At 38.2% G+C, this 20,183-nt stretch overlaps 1 protein-coding gene across 1 annotated transcript in view; it reads right to left on the bottom strand.

Annotated features, from left to right (window-relative positions):
* Positions 1 to 14,445: 14,445 nt before the first annotated feature.
* LOC102468001 (zinc finger protein 25) overlaps positions 14,446 to 20,183 on the bottom strand; it is a 71,307-nt gene continuing 65,569 nt past the window's right edge. Inside the window, exons 2-4 of the mRNA XM_014582118.2 lie at positions 19,488 to 19,614; positions 19,141 to 19,233; positions 14,446 to 17,972 (exon numbers count right to left, since the gene is read on the bottom strand). Coding sequence (XP_014437604.1) covers positions 16,450 to 17,972; positions 19,141 to 19,233; positions 19,488 to 19,614 — 1,743 coding nt within the window. The 3' untranslated portion in view covers positions 14,446 to 16,449. The remainder of the gene's footprint in view (positions 17,973 to 19,140; positions 19,234 to 19,487; positions 19,615 to 20,183) is intronic.

The following is a 20,183-nucleotide window of genomic DNA, read 5'->3' as shown; positions in this document are numbered from 1 at the left end:
TCAGGATTAAATTTTTTCCAATCTTTAGGATACAGGCAAGAGGTGAATCCTAGGGGATCAAGTGATTATTTCTCACACCTTCTGTAAGGAAAAGAATGACAGAAGGGGGAGTAGGCAACCTAGAGGTAGAGCTCTGTCCTGGGGTGGCCCACTAGGCAGTGAGTGACACTGTGTGAACAAGCTAGGAATTCCTTGACAATTTGTCCACATCAGTCCCCCTGCCAGATGGCCAAGCATCCTTGGCATACTTGGTACATCCTGGCACCTTTGGGGTATCTCTTGCCTTTATAGTATTCTAGAGTCAAGATCCCACACAAGGCATCTCTGAAGGCAGCCTAAGCTCCAGGAATTGCCTGGGTATCCCTAGCTTGCCACTGTCCCTTTTGGTCCCTGGGACCATTTTCTAGGCTGAATGTCTTCATCCTGAGACTCCAGGATCCTTGGAATTCTTCTATTAACTATGACCTTTTCTTCATCTTGTTTTGCCTTGGAGAAGAGAAACATATAGATTAGCCCAAGTGAGGCTCCTAAAAGGCAGTAGGTCTTCTGATCCTTTTTGAGAAGTAGTCATTTGGTATGTGCATCTCCTTTGAGACTCCCATTTGGTTCTAAAATGAAAGTAACTTGAGGTATAGAAAGGACTGAGGTCAAGTAATTCCCCTGGAAAAAGCCATTCCAGCAAATGACAGAAAAAAATGGTGAAGGGAAGCTCTAGAGAAGACATAGAGAAAGAGAAGTCTTGTGGAAAACTGCCGGTCATTGTGTTGAAGAAAGGCAGAGTTCTCAAAGTGGCATATCAGTCGTGGTTTCTGATAGATTCACAAAATGGCCTACAACAGATATGAAAGGGATTGGGTTGAAGAGATTAGCAAGAAAAGCTAAGGGGAGCAATCCAAGAGACCGCAAGTGGGGCAACCAGTGGTCCTTCCTCTACAGGGTTGCTTTTGCTTTCAGGAGTGCAGACAACCCTTGTCTCAGGAGTTGATAAGGTGAAGTCTCCTTGGGCCTAAAGGACTCTAGCAAGTAATAAAAAACAACTTTAACTTTAAATTGGGCATATTTATAGGCATGCTTTTACTGGGAATGACTGAGGAAACATTGAGGGTTTAAGGAGAGAAGTCATAGATAAGGAACCTATTTTTCCTGGTCTTACAATAAGCTACTTAATAAATAATACTTGTGAAGACTAAATGAAACTAAAAAGCTTGTCACTGCGTTAACTAAGTATAGTTATCCATAGGAAAACCATTAATGTAATTCAAATGTATCCTATTTAAAAGTATGTAAACAATGTCCTAAAATAAAATGATTTTCTCCCCCATCCAAAAAAAAAAAAAAAGATGTGGAGGGTTAGAATAATTAGTTCAACTAGGTTTTGTGTGTTTATGTATATATGCACACACACACACACATATATATACAAAGTTAGCATATATATAATATATATATTACACACATGTGCTTAACAAGAGTACATGAAAATAGTCTAGAACTGCCAAGCCTCATTCAAAACCCTTGAGACCTGTGTCAATAAATTTAAAAGGAAAGGTAATTTGAAAATCAGAGAAGCATTTATTGAACTTGTGATCAGTGCTAGGCACTTACAGGTATAGAATAGAAGTCAATAAATCTCCAAATAGTATGTTTGTTCCTTGAACATATTATATTTTACTCATCTTTCTAGCTCTAATTCCATGCAAGCACATAGCAATTGCATAATACGTGTACTTGTTTGACCAATAATTATTACATATGTTACACATTGCTCCTAACATCCCCTCGGGAGGTAAAATGTTAGCTACTTAGATAAATTTGTATTAATACATTAGTAGAAAATGATAGAAATAGGGAAATGGTTCTACCAGTCTAACAAGTGAATTTTAAATATACAAGAAAAAAAAATTTTTTGGAGAGGCTTTTCACTATAGGGCACGTGCGCTCGTCAGACAGAGAGAGAGAGAGACAGAGATATATAGAAAGCGAGAAATCACCCCCCAGGGGGGATGGCCACACTGCAATCCCTTCTCCTCCATTCTCCTCTTGGGATCTTGGGCATGCACGCACACGTGCCTGGCGTGAGTTTAAGCCGCCAGGTCCAGGACTTGAATCGCGGTCGACTACATGGGAGGCCAGCGACATAGCCATTATGCTAACTGCTGGTCCCAATATACAAGAAATGTTTGATGTGAAGACATTGCTCCACACATGCTGTCTAGCTCATCAGATTCTGAGGTGAAGCAAAAGAGAAGCCAGGAGTCCACTTTGGTATCCATCATTCCCTGGTTGAGATCTAGGTTGCGCTCCTCTTCCTTATAGTAACATATACAGCTTGAATTTACTTTGCTGTTTCTGAGAAAAAAACTATTTTTTTATTGGTAACATGTCAATTGAATAAATGTAAAGGCAAACAATAGAATGAAAGAAAGGAAGTGTTTGCAAGTTTTTGTTTTTCTTTTGTTTGTTTTGTGCTTTTTCTCTCTTTCTTTTTTTCTTTAAAGGAAATGAGAAATCATCCACTAGGGGTAATAGCCATGTAGTAATCCCATCTCCTCCATTCTCCTCTCAGGATTTTGGACTCAAATACATATTATCTGGTGTGATTTTTCAGGCCATGGGCTCTAGAACTCAAACCACAGTCAGACATGTGAAGAGTCCAGACCTTAACCAGCATGTCACTTGCTGGCCCCACAAGTTCATTCTTTCTGAAGGAAAAAAGCCTTCTACCTAGTAAAGGCTAGCATCCATACTATAAACAGGACTCCAAAATTCACCAGAAGAAATCCCTTTTTTTACTCAAGGCTAATATCCAGGATATAAACAATTCCCACATTCGCCAGAAGAAAACAAAATTTGACTTAGAGAAAGGGATAAAGCCACGAGCAGACATTTTACTGGAGATAATATACATATGTCATATAGCATGTCTACTTAATGTGCTTTCTGTGTCATCAGCCATTTATGAAATGTACATTAAAGCAGTAAGATACTAATACACACCTATCAGACTAATAAAAGTTTAAAAAGGTGAAATAAAGCCAATTCAGGAAATAAACTGAAGAAAAGATTACTCACCTATTGATGAGAATGCAAAATAATACAGCCCTTTTGGAGAACAGTTAGGCAGACTCTTTATTTTTAATTTGCCTGAGTGCAAATGCTCACCAGAGAGAGAGACAGAGAGGGAAAGCAAGAAAAGTATCCCCATGGGCAGGTCACACCACAATCCCTTTTCCATTTCTCCCTTCTTTCAGAGTTATGGACATGTACATACTTGTGTTTGGCATGTTTTTCAAGATGCTGGGTCTCAGACTTGAACATACACTTGGTCATGTGGGATCCAGAAGCTTTAATCATAATGCCACCAGCTGGTACCAGCTAGGCAGTTTCTAATAAAACTAAAGTTACATCTACCCTGCTAGGTAGAAGCTGTTTGCTACAAAGTTTACAGAGTAATCAGAAGCATCAATATTAGACAGTGTACATAAGTGGTCACTATGTCTTATTCATAACAGCCCCAATGGAAACCACTGATATGCCTTTGCTGGGTGGATGTGTGGACAGTATAGTGCATTCACACCATGCATGATTACTTTTTCAGTGAACAAAGTATATTGCAATTTAAATGATTCTCCAAAAAATGATGTGTTGGAAAATTCAATCAGAAAATGTTAGATAATTTGTGATCCCATCTAGATAACATCCTTTGAATGATAAATGTATGGAAGTGAGAAAGAGAGTTGTGGTTGCAAATAATGATGGTCAGAGTGGTGAGCACAAGGAAAGTGAGATGCTGCTACAGTAGGACAACAGGAGATAACTGTAATTAAAAGCATTCATATTTTTACTAAGTTGATAGGGAAATAAATCTACATGTGGAATAAAATATCAAAAATTAAACACATACAAAGAAACATATACAAGTGAGTACTAATAAAGCTGGTGAGATACATATAGGTGGGCAGATTAATTCTATTCTTGTCAATATTGCATGTATATTTTCATGTATTCATGCTTTACTAAAGATTTACACAAAAAAATTTTAACAAGAGCAAGCACAGTCTTTTGATAGCCCTCCCCACCAGGCTACCCATAGGGCTGCACTTCCCATGGCTTGTCTCAGACCTGAAATAACTCTGTATGTTTCTTCTTTCTGAGAGCTTTTTTTGCTATGGAGTGCAAGAGACAGAAAGCAAGAAACCCCCGCCCTCCCCCACACACACACGAGATGGCCACACCACATTCCCTTATCCATTCTCCTCTTGGGATCTTAGGCATACACACAGGCCTGGCATGAGGGGAACTGTGGGTAGGTGCACAGGAAGTAGGTAATGTAGAAGAGGTTGCCCTTCTGGAAGGTTCTAGGTGGTCTTCCAGGTTCACATAAGTACCTGCCCTGAAGGTCCCCACCTACATGTTATCCAGAATGTGGGCTGACTCATTTCCACACTGGAGTGGGATAATGGGACAATGTAGGGATGGTTGACTCAATACAACCCCCAGTCACATGCAAACACATTGGTACCCATATTCTGAAGTGAAAACAAAGTTCAAAATATTTTCTCACGTGTTCCTACAAAAACGTGAAAACTGATTTTGCATCTGGCCAAGGATAAGCTGGATGGCAGGGTGGAGGAGGGAGAAGGGGCTCGGACTCTTTGAGTTAGGTTCTGTTCCTCTAAATCATCTTATTCATATACTAATGAACGCCACACAAAATAGAGAGCTATTCTCTTAGATCTTTCCAGGTCTACAATAGTACACTGGGTAACCATAAGACCCACCAGAATGGCTGAGGGAAAAAGTGATGGCAATAACAGAGATTAATTAGAATTCTTACACAATGATGATAAGAGTACATAATAGTATAAACATATTAGGTTGGAAAGATCTTGGCCATGCCTTCGAAATTAGACATGCAAAGGCCAGCCCCATAGCACAGAAGTTAAGCCTTGCGTAGAGTGAACTAGAGCCCACACAGCCAATCACAATTTGAATTCAGGTCGATTACTTGAAAAACAGGCTGGGCAAATGTGCAGACATTCCCCAAATCCTGAATGGATGAAAAAATGGAGGAAAAAGGATTATGACATGACCGCTCAGGAAGGTTCTCTCTCTCTAGTGAGCATACATGTACTCAAAATGAAAACAAACAAACAAAAAAATTAAGCAGTAACAAAATACAATATTTTTAAAATGAAGTTTTGTGTGAATCCTCATCTTTCACCATTAACAAAAATCAACTCAAAATGGATCAGGATATGAACCTAAGACCTCAAACTATAAAACTACTGGTAGGAAAACAACAACAACAACAACAACACTGGGGAAACTCTAGGAGACATTGGGGTAGGCAAAGACTTCTAAAAGAAGACTCCCAGAGCACAGGCAATAATCTCCAAGATAGATGAGTGGAACTGTATTAGATTAAGAAGCTTCTGCACAACAAAGAACACAATAACTAGTGTGAATCTACAACCCTCATAATGGGAGAATATTTTTGTAAACCATGCTTTACAAAGGGGACTGATAACACAGAGAACTCAAGAGGCTTACCCCCCAAAAAAAGTAACACAATTAAAAGATGGGAAAATGAGCTGAACAAAGATCTCCATAAGGAAGACATACAAACAGCCAAAAATAAGATGAAAAAATGTTCAACATGACTCATCATAAGGGAGATGCAGATTATAACCACCTAACACCTGTCAGAATGATCAAGATTAAAAATATAAAAAGTGGTAAGTGTTGGCAGTGATATGGTGAAAGGGGAACTCACCTACACTGTTGGTGAGAATGTAAATTAATCCAGCCACTGTGGAAAAAATATGGAGGTTCCTCAAAGACCTATAAATAGAACTATCATTTGATCCAGCAATCCCACTTCTGGGTATCTACTCGAAGGACAGGAGAATGTTCGGTCAAAAAAGGGCTTGCATGTCAATGTTTATTGCAGCACTATTCATGATCACTAAGACATGGAACCAATCCAAATGTCCACAAACAGATGAATGGATGAAAAAGTGTGGCAAATATACTCTATGGAATACTATTCAGCCATCAAAAAAAAGACGAGACCCTGGCATCTGATAGAAAGTGCTCAAATGTAGAAGATTTACTGCTAAATAAAGCAAGCCAGGCTATGAAAGAAAGATATTGTACGTATCCACTTAATATATACCAACTATCCACACTCTATGGTAGAGATTAAAATATGGAGGGCATAAAAGCAGTGAAAAGAATTATGGATGCTGAAGACAGTATGGAATGGGGGGGGTATAGGTAAGAGCATAGAGAAGGATAGCACAAGAACAAATAAGCATAACATTAGTGGGACACAGAAATGGTTTATTACCTATTGATGATAACATGTGTAGTATTCTCAACTGGACTGGTCTGAGAAGTATTTAATGTTAGGTAAATTCTCTTTACAAGTCAAATGATGTCTAGTGATTGAATGTTCAAAAAAAATAATAAAAAATAATTATAGTAATAATTTAGAAAAAATGAAAATCTATTTGGATAGTGATGTCTTTATCTTGACTATGCATGGTAATCATGCTGGAAAAAGAAATGTTATACATTGTGAAGAATATGTGATTAAATGTAGTATTAAAAAAATTTTAAAAAATGAAGCGAACAGGTGCACTAGGCGGCACAGTGGTTAAGGTGTTGTACTCTCAAACACAAGCATGGTTGGAGTCCCAGATCTGGCTGCCTGAAAATACCACCAGACACATATGCATATGTTCCCAAAACCCTGAGAGGGGAATAGAAAAGGATTTGTGCTGTGGCTATCCTTTATGAAAGGTGATTTTCTAGTTTCTTTCTCTGTCTCTCTCTTTGGTGAGCACATGTGCTCTGGGGGGTGTTGGGGAGTGACTGACCAGATTAACAAAGTCATGAATCTGAATAGTTACCCTGTTAATGTGGTCTTTAACTAAAATAACAGAACCTTCATCCAATCCATTAAAGAAGGTAGAATTTAAGATGGTATCATTTTGATGAATTTGATAGCTTGCCTCTAAAATACCATTTAAAGTTTTTTCTCAACCATTCAAAATAATCAATGACTGATGTACCTGGCCTTTGTTTCTACTGTTAAATTTTACTCCAATATTCCTTGGAAATAGTTAAAGATCTTTTCTTAAGAGGTAGACATTTTTTATTCTCCAGAGTTTTTATTAAAATCATCTATACCATAGATTCAATGACCATTTTTTAGCCATTCTGGGGCACTCTCTCCTGATACCAACTTGAGCCAGCTGATAAAAATCACAATATCTAGGCTCATATACTTACAAATTCAAATCAGATTCCCTAGTAACACATATGGGGTCTTCACGTGGGTCCAAAAAAATAATTTACATTAGTGAGTTTAGTTTAGGCTCATGGGTTATATACTAAGGTTGGTTCTGCTCTGTTACAGGCTTTTCTTGAAAGAGTAGCCAAACTAGGTTGGTTAGAGGATAACACTAGAGTCTCTTTTATTGTTTAGTTTTGTTTTATTTTGTTTTGTTTTGTTTTATTTGTGGGAGTGGAGATGGAGGTGGAAGAACAGAGTTCAGGATGTAGAAGATTATACAGAAGAGCATAAAGCAGTGCCAGAGAGGCAGTGGAAGAGTGGTGGGGGTAGAGCAGCTCTCTGAAATTGTAATTCCAAAATGGTTTCTGATAACTTTTATCTACCTCCTGAAAAAAAGATGATGCTTCTGTATTTCAGGTGGCTTCTAGATATCGTTGAACTTCCCCATTCAGTTTGCCTGGTTTTATAACCAGCTTTTTCCAATTATGAATATGAAGATGCCATTTAGAAATTTCAAAGGACTCCCATTTTGCCAATGGAGATTGGGGTCATTTCAAGATTTGTAGACTCATTTTTCTGCCTTGCAAGGTGGAATAACATAGGCATCACACATAAAGCCAGGTGATGTTTCCAAGGGTGCTGTCCTTTACAAAAATCTTATAATGAGTGGTTTCCAATACTTATAAGCTTTTTCAAACGTGACCAAAATGGGAGAAGTCTGTCAGATCAAAGTATACTCACTATGGTTATTGCTAAGTAATTTAACCTTGAGTAGATTCAGCCCGTTTATGTTTCTGAAAATTCTGGCCACTAGATGGCAGCAGAATCCTCAGAATATCAAATGATGTCATAAGTATCTTCTGGCTGGGCTAAAAAAAAAAAAATCCCTAAAATGTTCTAGTGGGGAGTTTCTATAAGACTGCTTCACAAGTAGTCTCCATCTGCATCTGAAACCCCTGCCCAGTCAGAGAATCTGAGGCAGGGCTGAATTTCAGCCCCAGCCCCAGCCACAGCTCCATACTTTAGACCCCATCCCTGTTCTTAGACCAAGAAAGGACAGGTAAGTTGCAGGCTTCTCAATTAGACTCCATTTCCATCTGAAGCCCCAAATACAGTCAGAGAATTTGAGGCAGGTCTGAATTTCAGCTGCAGCCCCAGCAACAGCTATAGCTCCGAACTTGAGGGCCCAACTCCCTTCTCAGAGCTAATAAGGTACAAGGTTTTCTTTTTTCCTCCTTTGATTTGCTAATTCTTTACTTCTCTCTTCCGCTCACTCAGGACATTGGGGTTGCAAGCTTCTCAGACTTCTTAAGCCCTCTGGGGAATGCATGACTTCTTCTTTGTTCCTCTTTCATGTTTTGTTTCTTCCACCTTACATTGTCATTCTATGCTCAGCCTCCATCCTGCAGAGGGACTAGAAAAGTCTAGATTTATAGTTTTCAAACATCTAAACAATGCAAGACTTAGAGGAATCTTTACACCCTACTGAACCATGAGCAGAAAGGGACAAATCCCTCTACAGAAACCTGAACAGAAAATTGCTATTGTGGGAAAATATTGTTAGCCACAGCAGAAGAAATTGGCACAGAAGCAAATCACAGCAAAAGGGAAGCAAATGAGCAGAAACATTCTCCAAAGAGTTATCCAACAGTACCAAATGACTGTCGGGAACCAGCAGTTAGCGTAATGGCTATGTTGCTGGACTCCCACATGGTCGACCACAGTTCGCATCCCGGACCCAGTGGCTTAAAACTCACGCCGGGCGCGTGTGCGTGCGTGCCCAAGATCCCAACAGGAGAATGGAGAAGGGATTGTGGCGTGACCATCCCCCCTGGGGGGGGGGGTGATTTCTCGCTTTCTGTCTCTATGTCTCTCTCTGTCTGTCTGGCAAGCGCACGCACCCTATAGTGAAAAACCTCTCAAAAAAAAAAAAAGTACCAAATGACTGTAAGTCAGAGAAAAGTCTCAAGTATAAGAAAACCAGGAACTATGTCACAATCAAGAGAACACAGTAACTCACCTCCAAATTTTGAAAGAAAAGAAGTTACCAAAAGGTCAGAAAAAGAATTCAGATCATTCATGGTGATAAAACTCTGAGATGGAAGACAAGAGAGAAAACAAACAACAGGAGATGAGGAAGTCCTTCCACCATTTGAAAGAAGTGGATACCATAAAAAACAATCAAATAGAACTCTTAAGGATGCAGACTGTAATACAGAAAATTGAAATCTCTCTCAAGTATTAAAAGCTGACTAGACAATGAAGATGACCAAATCTTGCATGTAGAAGACAAAACCTCTGACCAAGAAAAATAATCATCAAAAGGACAGAAAAAATAAGGACAATATATGAGAGAGTTTCTATAAGACTGCTTCACAAGTAGTCTCCATCTGCATCTGAAACCCCTGCCCAGTCAGAGAATCTGAGGCAGGGCTGAATTTCAGCCCCAGCCCCAGCCACAGCTCCATACTTTAGACCCCATCCCTGTTCTTAGACCAAGAAAGGACAGGTAAGTTGCAGGCTTCTCAATTAGACTCCATTTCCATCTGAAGCCCCAAATACAGTCAGAGAATTTGAGGCAGGTCTGAATTTCAGCTGCAGCCCCAGCAACAGCTATAGCTCCGAACTTGAGGGCCCAACTCCCTTCTCAGAGCTAATAAGGTACAAGGTTTTCTTTTTTCCTCCTTTGATTTGCTAATTCTTTACTTCTCTCTTCCGCTCACTCAGGACATTGGGGTTGCAAGCTTCTCAGACTTCTTAAGCCCTCTGGGGAATGCATGACTTCTTCTTTGTTCCTCTTTCATGTTTTGTTTCTTCCACCTTACATTGTCATTCTATGCTCAGCCTCCATCCTGCAGAGGGACTAGAAAAGTCTAGATTTATAGTTTTCAAACATCTAAACAATGCAAGACTTAGAGGAATCTTTACACCCTACTGAACCATGAGCAGAAAGGGACAAATCCCTCTACAGAAACCTGAACAGAAAATTGCTATTGTGGGAAAATATTGTTAGCCACAGCAGAAGAAATTGGCACAGAAGCAAATCACAGCAAAAGGGAAGCAAATGAGCAGAAACATTCTCCAAAGAGTTATCCAACAGTACCAAATGACTGTCGGGTGTCTCTCTCTGTCTGTCTGGCAAGCGCACGCACCCTATAGTGAAAAACCTCTCAAAAAAAAAAAAAGTACCAAATGACTGTAAGTCAGAGAAAAGTCTCAAGTATAAGAAAACCAGGAACTATGTCACAATCAAGAGAACACAGTAACTCACCTCCAAATTTTGAAAGAAAAGAAGTTACCAAAAGGTCAGAAAAAGAATTCAGATCATTCATGGTGATAAAACTCTGAGATGGAAGACAAGAGAGAAAACAAACAACAGGAGATGAGGAAGTCCTTCCACCATTTGAAAGAAGTGGATACCATAAAAAACAATCAAATAGAACTCTTAAGGATGCAGACTGTAATACAGAAAATTGAAATCTCTCTCAAGTATTAAAAGCTGACTAGACAATGAAGATGACCAAATCTTGCATGTAGAAGACAAAACCTCTGACCAAGAAAAATAATCATCAAAAGGACAGAAAAAATAAGGACAATATATGAGAAATACTAAACATTAAACACCCAAACAGCCAAATAATTGGTATCCCAAAAACTGGAGAAACTAATAAGGGAATGAATAATCTATTCCACAAAATCCTAGAAAACTTTCTCAGTCTAGTGAAGCACTCATACTTCCAGACCCAAGAAATACAAAAACAAAAACAAAAAAACAAAAACAGAAAAAAGAAAAGAAGATCCTCTCCACTGCACATCATAGCCAGACTGGCCAAAGCCACAGACAAAGACAAGATACCAATGGGACCAGCAGTTGGCATAATGCCTGTGGCACTGGACTCCCATATAGTTGACTGCGGTTCAAGTCCTGAACCCATTGGCTTGAACTCATGCCGAGTGCATGTGCATGAGTGTCCAAGATCCTGAGAGAAGAGTGGAGGAGAAGGGATTGTGACACGGCTACACCCCTCCAGGGGGTGATTTCTTGCTGTCTGTTTCTCTCTGTCTGATGAGCACACTTGCCCTATAGCAAAAACCTTTCCAAAAATAAAAAAAGGAAAAAAAGGAAAAGATGTAAAGGTGTCAAATGGACAACCTAATTATCACACTTCAGGGAATTGGAAAAAAAATGTGCAAAAACTCTCAGTAGAAAAGAAATAGAGATACACACAAAAATAAATGAAATAGAAAATAAACTATGCAAAAAAATAAATGAAAGCAAAAGCTGGTTCCATGAAAAGACAAAATACACATACCATTAGCTAGAAGACTTAAGAAGGAGAGAGAAAGGAACCAGATAAACCAAATTCACAATGAAATGGATAAATACTATAAACAGCCAAAAAGCACAAGAAAGAATTCTTAACATCCCTCATCATAAGGGAGATGCACATCAAAACACTATGATATACCATCTAACTCCAGTCAGAATGTCAAAGATTAAAAATACAAAAAATGATAAGTGCTGGTGGGGACGTTTGAAAGGGAAACTCTCCTACACTGCTGGTGGGAAGGTAAATTGCTCCACCCACTGTGGAGAATGATATGCAGGTTCCTCACAGACCTACAAATCACACAAACAAACAAATAAATAAATAAATAAATAAATAATAAAGACCTACAAAAAGAATTACTATACAATCTAACAGTTCTACTCCTAGGTATCAACCTAAAGGATAGAACACTCAGTTGGAAAAGTGTATGCACAGCAATGTTTATTGCAGCATTATTCACAACTGTTAAGAGATGGAACCAACTCAAATATCCACGAACAGATGAATGGATTGGAAAAGTGTGGCACATATACTCTATGGAATACTACTCAGCCACCAAAAACAACAAGACCATGGTATGTGATGGAAAGTGGATGAATATAAACAATTTTCTGCTGAGTGAAGTAAGCCAGGTTATGAGACACTGTATGTCTGCACTTAACATATAATGACTGTCTGCACTCTTTGGTGGAAACTGAGAGACTGTAGAAAATAGAACCACTGAAAATGGTTATTATAGATTTTGGAGACAATATGAGAGAAGGGTAGAGAAAGTGAAGAGTATAAGGAAAGAAATAAAAGATGAAAATAGAGAGGCAGGACACTTATTGGACAAAGAAGTGGGTTATTATCTGTTGATGATAAAGTTATCGATACTGGATACAGTGTGTAAAGAGGGCGAGAGAAGGGGGACAGTGTGAGGAAAGACATTAAGGGGGAAAATGGAGAGGCAAGACATATATAGGACAAAGAAATAGATTATTATCTGTTGATGACAACATGTATATTATCCTCAAATGGACTGTTGTAAAGTGTGCTCATGTAAGGAAAATTCACGATACAAGTTATCTAATGTATATTAAGTGTATAAAAGAAATTAAAATAATTTTTTAAATAAATTTAAAAAAAACCTGCTTCACATCATGAAACCTCAGACTATCCTGAATGGTTTTCAGTTCCTAGGGACACCTTTTCAGGACAGGGAGAGCCAAGTGTCTTAACTTCTCGGTATAAATAGCACATTTATGCACCTTTACAATTTTAAAACTAAAAGGATTTTGGTTACAAATGAAACATGCTTAAGTTTTCTTCTAAGGTACATGCTAGGGTGCCTAGTTCAATAAGAATTTTGCACCAGTGAATCATGATTTGGACTCTTAGGAAAGGTGTCAGGATGGCAAATATGTTGGGATAAAATTTGTTCTGGCAGCACCGTCCCACTTCACTCTCATTATGAGCTTTTCTTAGATTGCTTTTTAAAAGTGAGGGTCAGCAGGTGGCATGGCAGTTGAGGGCACTGGACTCCCAGATTGCCAACCTCAGTTTGAGTCCCAGACCTGGCGGATTGCTTTCTCACTTTACCTCTCTGCTGTCTCTCATCAAATAAGAAAGAAAGAAAAAAAGAGAGAGAGAGAAAGAGAGAGAAGAAAGAAAGAGAAAAAGAAAAAGAGAGAGAAGGAAGGAGGAAAGGAAAGGAAAGGAAAGGAAAGGAAAGGAAAGGAAAGGAAAGGAAAGGAAAAGAAAGGAAAGGAATGGAAAAGAGAGAGAGAGAGAAAGAGAGAGAGAGGGAGGGAGGGAGGGCAGAAGGAAAGAAAAATAGAGAAAGAAAGAGAAGGAAAGAAAGAAAAGACAGACAGAAGGACAGAAAGAAAAAAATAATTCTTTTTTAAAAAAGTTAACAAAATTGGGAGAGGGAGTCTATCAGATCAAAGTGTACCCTGAGAAGAGGGTGTGGCTGAAGATAAGGGACAATGGCAAAAAGACAAGAGTCACTGTCTGAGACAAATGCTCTCTTTGTAGGAATACTCTTATTCTGGTAACATTTTGCCAATACTAAGGCATTAGCATTTTTTTCTACTTAGGCATAGATGGGCCATAATTGATTCAAGTATTAAGCTGTTATTGGAATAACGTTACTAGTTTTTTTTTTTTTGAGAGATTTTCACTGTAGGGCACGTGCGCTCGCCAGACAGAGAGAGACATAGAGACAGAAAGTGAGAAATTACCCCCCAGGGGGGATGGTCATGCCGCAATCTCTTCTCCTCCATTCTCCTCTCGGGATTTTGGGCACGCACGCACACACGCCCGGTGTGAGTTTTTAAGCCACCGGGTCTGGGACGCGAACCGTGGTCGACTACATGGGAGTCCAGCGACATAGCCATTACGCTAACTGCTGGTTCCCACTAGTTATTTTGCCACTACATATTTATCAGTTCAACAACCACCATAGATTATATATCTCTATATACTGGTATATTTACCATTTTAAGTTTATTTTGGTAAGATAAATGTCACATAAAACATACCATTTTTCCTCAAAAGGTTCTAGGCCAATCACCATCATCCATCTTCATGACTCCTTTCATCTTATGAAATTGAATAATCTACAACTATTATTATACAATAATGTCAAATCTTTCCAATGCTCCCACCTGGCCCAGCCTCTGGCTTCCACCATTATTTCTTGTGTACCTATTATTACCACTTTGAACATCCCATGACCAGTTTCACTGTGGAAAAAAAGTCCCACAAAATCTCCCATTAAAAAAAAAAAAAAAACTGATTCAATGACACTTGTTAAAGCAAGGTAAGAAAAACTTTATTTTGGAACACCATGGTAAGCTCACAGTTCACTGCAAGGGAGTTTGCAGTGGAAAAGAGAAAATGGGCTCAACTTCAAATACAGCCTAGGCAGTGGAAATTAACAGCCAAAGAGCAGTGTGCGGATTAGCAGATGGAACATTACTAAGGAATCATCAAGGATATGATTCTGGATAAATGAAATAACAGGATTCTTGTTGAAGGCAGACAGGGTGATCAGATCATTTGTGGTGTAGTGAAGGATAAGAAACCTAAACATTTATTTAAAATGATCTGATATTTACTGTGGGGCTTCTTGCTAAACTGCCTTAGCAAGGTTCTTTACTCAAAGGGGATTTTATAAGGAAGCACACAGAGGAAACTAAAAGATTGAGAGGCCTGACTAAAGTTTGATCAAGTCAAAACTTTGACATATTTTAACTATGTCTAAGTATATGCAGTTTAGTTCTGTTCAGTATATTCACATCACTGTGCAATCAAACCCAGTCAGTTTCACAGGATGGAAAGAGTCATACAGATAGCAGTAATGCTTGTTAGACAATTTGAATATGAACAGTAAGTTTAGTCATCTCATTTTTCACATTCTAGCTAATAGTGATTTCTACCAGCCATTTCCTGTCACTACTGACTAGCAACCTTACATTTCACCCACTATGGCTTGGTCTTGCCTACCTGGGCTATCTGGTGATGTTGGACAAACCAAAAGCAGCCTAAAACCAATTTACCAGGGGCTGCATTTCTGAAATAGAAGGTGTTAATGCTGCTCACAAAGGCTATGACCAAAATTCAAAGAGTCTTGGAAATTCTATAACCACCAATCACTGTTGCCCCCCAACATACACAACCTTTGTATGCCTTATTATACATCAGAGATCTAGCCTCTACAGAGGCTAGTTCTATTCTCAAAATGAACTTAGACATTTTCCCAGAGGCACTCTTAGAGGGCCCTCTCAGTACATATGGGTGGTTTCCAGGCTCTGAGAGAACTTAAGACAATCTTGGAGCCTAAAAACACTTTTCCTGTTGTCTTGCATACCATGGTCAGAATTGGAAGCTAGGGAAATTTCTATATTTATTTTTATTTTTGCCCAAGTCAATGATTATATTTTGTTGCATCTTTAAACATCACATATGTGTCTTAGAAATCAACTTGCGGGGGCCAGCAGGTGGTGTGGTTGTTCAGACACTGAAACTACCACATGGCAGACAAAGGTTAAAGTCCTGCCACCTGGCAACTTATTTTTCATTTTCCCTTTCTCTCTCTATCTCTGTCTCAGTCTCTCTCTCTGGTCAAATTTAAATATAACAATAAATAAAATTAAATAAAGAAAAAATAAATAAACTTTTGCAAAAGAAGCATTTTGCTTCTGGAGCTGGAAAAGTTTTACGCCTTATTCATCCCCAAATATTCTGATATCCTTAATTTTAACTACTGTGGCTTGCTGAACCTTAAAAAGTTCAATGCTGTTACCTTCAGAAATCACTTCATATTTCTCAATTGTGGTTCAAGGATTTAGGGCAGTTTACATTACTGAGGAGTTTCTCCCATTTGAGTCTACTTATGTATGGTGAGCTTTGAATTCTAGAATAAAAAGATTTATTTTTCACATTCATAAGATTCCTGATCTTACTGTGTTGTGGCTTCTTGCAGAAGGTTTTATGACAATTCCCAGACTTACAAGGTTCCTCTTCTCTGTGAGTAATCTAATATGGTATAGTAAATATTTTTCTATACCATTCGTATTTATAGGACTTATCCCTGTGTTCTCTGATGTGCAAAAAGGGCTGACTTATATTAAATGGAACATCTTCTATTGATATACTTACATTCACAGGATTACTCTCCTGTGAATTCTCTGATGTATACTGAGGACTGACTTAGGAATAAAAGACATTCTATCCTCCCTATATTCATAAAGTTTCTCCCCTGTGTATGTTTTCAGATGCTTACTAAAATACAGTTTACAAGACAAAAACTTCCTATATTTTTCACATTCAAAAGGTTTCCCTTCTGTGTGAGTGCTCTGACATACAATGAGTCCTGTCTTCCAGTAAAATGTTCCCTATACTGTTGGCATAATGTTTCAATCCAGTATGAGTTCTCAGATGTACAGCAAGGTGTGACTTTCGGGAGAACATTTTACTACATTTTTCACAACCATAGGGTTTCTCTCCTGTGTGAGTTCTCTGATGTACAGTGAGGTGTGACTTCCGGGAGAACGTTTTCCTACACTGTTCACATTCATAGGGTTTCTCTCCTGTGTGAGTTCTCCAATGCACAGCAAGTGCTGACTTGCTAGAGAGTATTTTCCAACACTGTTGACATTCATAGGGTTTAACTCCTATGTGTGTTTTTTGATGTACAGTGAGTGCTGACTTCCGGGAGAATGTTTTCCTACAATGTTCACACTCATAAGGCTTCTCTCCTGTGTGAGTCCTCTGATGTGCAGTGAGTTGTGACTTCCAGGAGAATGCTTTCCCACATTGTTGACATTCATAGGGAAGGTCTCCTGTGTGAATTCTCTGATGTACAGTGAGGTATCCCTTGTTGGAAAATGTTTTCCTACATTGTTCACATTCATGTGACTTCTCTCCTAAGTGACTTCTCCAATGTACAATGAGTGCTGACTTACGGGAGAACATTTTCCTACATTGTTCACATTCATAGGGCTTCTCTCCTGTGTGAATTCTCTTATGTACACTGAGGTGTGACTTCCAGGAGAAGGTTTTTCCACATAGTTCACATTCATGAGGTTTCTCTCCTGTGTGAGTTCTCTGATGAACAGTAAGTAATGACTTCTGGGGGAACATTTTCCTACATTGTTCACATTCATAGGGCTTCTCTCCTGTGTGAGTTCTCCGGTGCACAGCGAGTGTTGACTTTTGAGGGAACATTTTCCTACAATGTTCACATTCATAAGGTTTTTCTCCTGTGTGTGTTCTCCAGTGTACAGTGAGATGTGACTTCCGGGAGAACACTTTATTACATTGCTCACATTCATAGGGTTTCTCTCCTGTGTGAGTTCTCTGATGTACAGTGAGTGATGACTTCTGGGGAAACATTTTCCTACACTGTTCACATTCATAGAGTTTCTCTCCTGTGTGAGTTCTTTGATGCACAGTGAGTGCTGATTTTCGGGAGAACATTTTCGTACAATGTTCACATTCATAGGGTTTCTCTCCTGTGTGAGTTCTCCAGTGTACAATGAGGTGAGATTTCTGGGAGAATGTTTTCCCACATTGTTCACATGCATGAGGTTTCTCTCCTGTGTGGGTTTTCCAATGTCTGTTGAAGTCTGACTTATGACTGAAAGATTTTCTACATTCTCCACACTCATAGGATTTCTCTCCAGTGTGAGCTGTCTGATGCACAGTGAAGTGTGCCTTCTTGTAGAACATTTTCCCACATAGTTTATTTTCATAGAGTTTCTCTCCTGTGTGAGTCCTCTGATGAACAGTGTGGTCTGAATTCTGGGAAAACGTTTTCTTACATTGTTTACATTCATAAGGTTTCTCTCCTGTGTAAGTTTTCAGATGGTCAGTAAGGAGTATATTCAGACACAAGAAATTTCTATATTATTTATATTTATAGATTTTCTCTCTAAGAGTTCTCTTAAGTATAACAAGAGTTGACTTCCAGGAGAAAGCTTCCATAATTTGATAAATTCATAAGGGCTTATTCTCTGTGATTTCCCTGGTATACCATAATTTTGACCCCTGGAAAAAGGATTTTTGATGTTTTCATAGGGTGTTTCCCTTGTGTGGATTCTCTGATGAAAAGAAAGATTTACTTCTGCAAAAGGATTTATGTTAATCTTTATATGAACAAGAAACTTACATTCTATGTGTTTAAAATGTACTGTAAAAGTGATTTTTAAAAATAATTTCTCACATTTTCTACATTTATAGTGTGCATCTCCTGTATTTCTGATGAATGAGGCAGTTGAAAACTGCTTTCTTCCACACCTATATATCGGGAAATTAGTCTTACCACATGTTTTTACATATTCATTCTATTTATAAGCAGTCTCTCCAACATCAATCCTCTTTGGTCAGGAAAAAATCAACCATTTCCATAAAGTATATCTAAGAATTTCTTCTACGCTGCTTATGTATATTTCAAGTAATGGTATTGATCTATAATAAGAAATATGGTTATTTCTCCTTAATAAGTTACTGTAACAATTTACATTAATATTTTTGAATCTTAAGTGGTTTTATTTTGCTCCTTTGTTTCCCTCTACTTTAAAACCTTTAAAAATATTCAACATATCTACCTACTATCTTGCTGGAATTTTACACTGAGATTTTTCCATCTGTCATTTTTTTTTTCTGTCCTTTTTCTCTTTTTTCTTATAATGGTGGGTATTTTGTACTGCTTCTTTGCTAATGTGAACAATTTTGTAGATCACCTATTTGCAGAAAGCAAAATAACTCCTGCCACTTAAGGAGAAACGTTACTTAGAAAGGATTTGTATCCAATAATATTAATTGCCCTGAACATGCCTTTCCCTTAAGACTCTTTCAAAAATAACAGACCTCATTTTTTCCAACTTTTATCCCAGTAAAATATTTTCTACATTTTATATCTCACCACTACTGACATTCATTTTGTTTTCCTCTCAATAAAATATGAGCTCTTTAAAAGAAAATACATTACACTGGTCCCTGACTAGTATGGCTAACCTGAGAGGCGCTGGTTGGGAAGTTCTTCTAATGTCCATGGCTCTTTTCCTTGCTCCAACTTGAAGATCACTGCAGGTTTGGCAATGCAGTGTCCTGTTAATGAAAAGCAGTATGGAATTTTGCCAAACTATTCATATAAGCAATCTGAAGGGTAACAACAGTTCAGCTTTATCAGCTGTGCAATAAAGGGATTGACTTGGACATTCAGTTAAAGAGGAGGGTTCCTCATATTAACCATAGGATAAAATCTCACTCCTAAATAGTGTTAAACATTATGAAACTCTTGTATGTATACTATGAAAGGAGACAGTAATTACTTTAGGGGGCTACATGGGAGTTCCACTAACCTAAAAACACCAAGTTGCTATAGGTCTCTAGCATCACATCCTTGTATAAGGTCTTCTGCGCATCTTCCAGATCCTGCCACTCCTCCCAGGTAAAGTCCACAGCAACATCCTCGAATGACACGAACCCCTGTAAAAATGCATTTTCCCTCATCAGCCCTGGGAAATAGAAAATATGGCGAATTTACTTTCTCTTTATGTTGATGTTTTCTGTTTTTTAAACTCTTTATGAAGGGAGAAAAATAAGGTAAAAACATCCTAGCTCTATGCTAAATTATTCTTTAATAATAATATTACCAGTATTTCCCTTATACATCTCCAAATGTCTTTGCTGCTACATATGAAAGCATAACATTCTGCTATGTCAAGGGGCTTATATCATACAAACACATAAATATAAAAACATACCTGGAGTAATGTGTTAGGTTAACTAACTTAGATACAAGTTTATGGTAGCCAGTCTAACAAAAACATAGAAACAAGATTGTTTCTTTCTCCTGTATTATCAAGTTGTGCCTCAAGCCAAAGATATTAAGTATGAGTATGTAAATGTTCTTATGAAAATGGAACTATAGTAGTCTTCCCATGATAGCAGAAAGTATACACCTAATATTAATGGAAGTAGAAATAGTACTATATCTACGTAAGTGTGCCTCGTCTGTGATGAAAGACAAAGACAATAAAGGTGTTCAAGAAACT

The sequence above is a fragment of the Tupaia chinensis genome, unplaced genomic scaffold, assembly GCF_000334495.1.
Source record: "Tupaia chinensis unplaced genomic scaffold, TupChi_1.0 Scaffold142285_1, whole genome shotgun sequence".
In the NCBI taxonomy this organism is placed as follows: domain Eukaryota; kingdom Metazoa; phylum Chordata; class Mammalia; order Scandentia; family Tupaiidae; genus Tupaia; species Tupaia belangeri.
The sequence above is the reverse complement of the archived record's forward strand: the minus strand, read 5'-3'. Positions and strand labels throughout refer to the sequence as shown.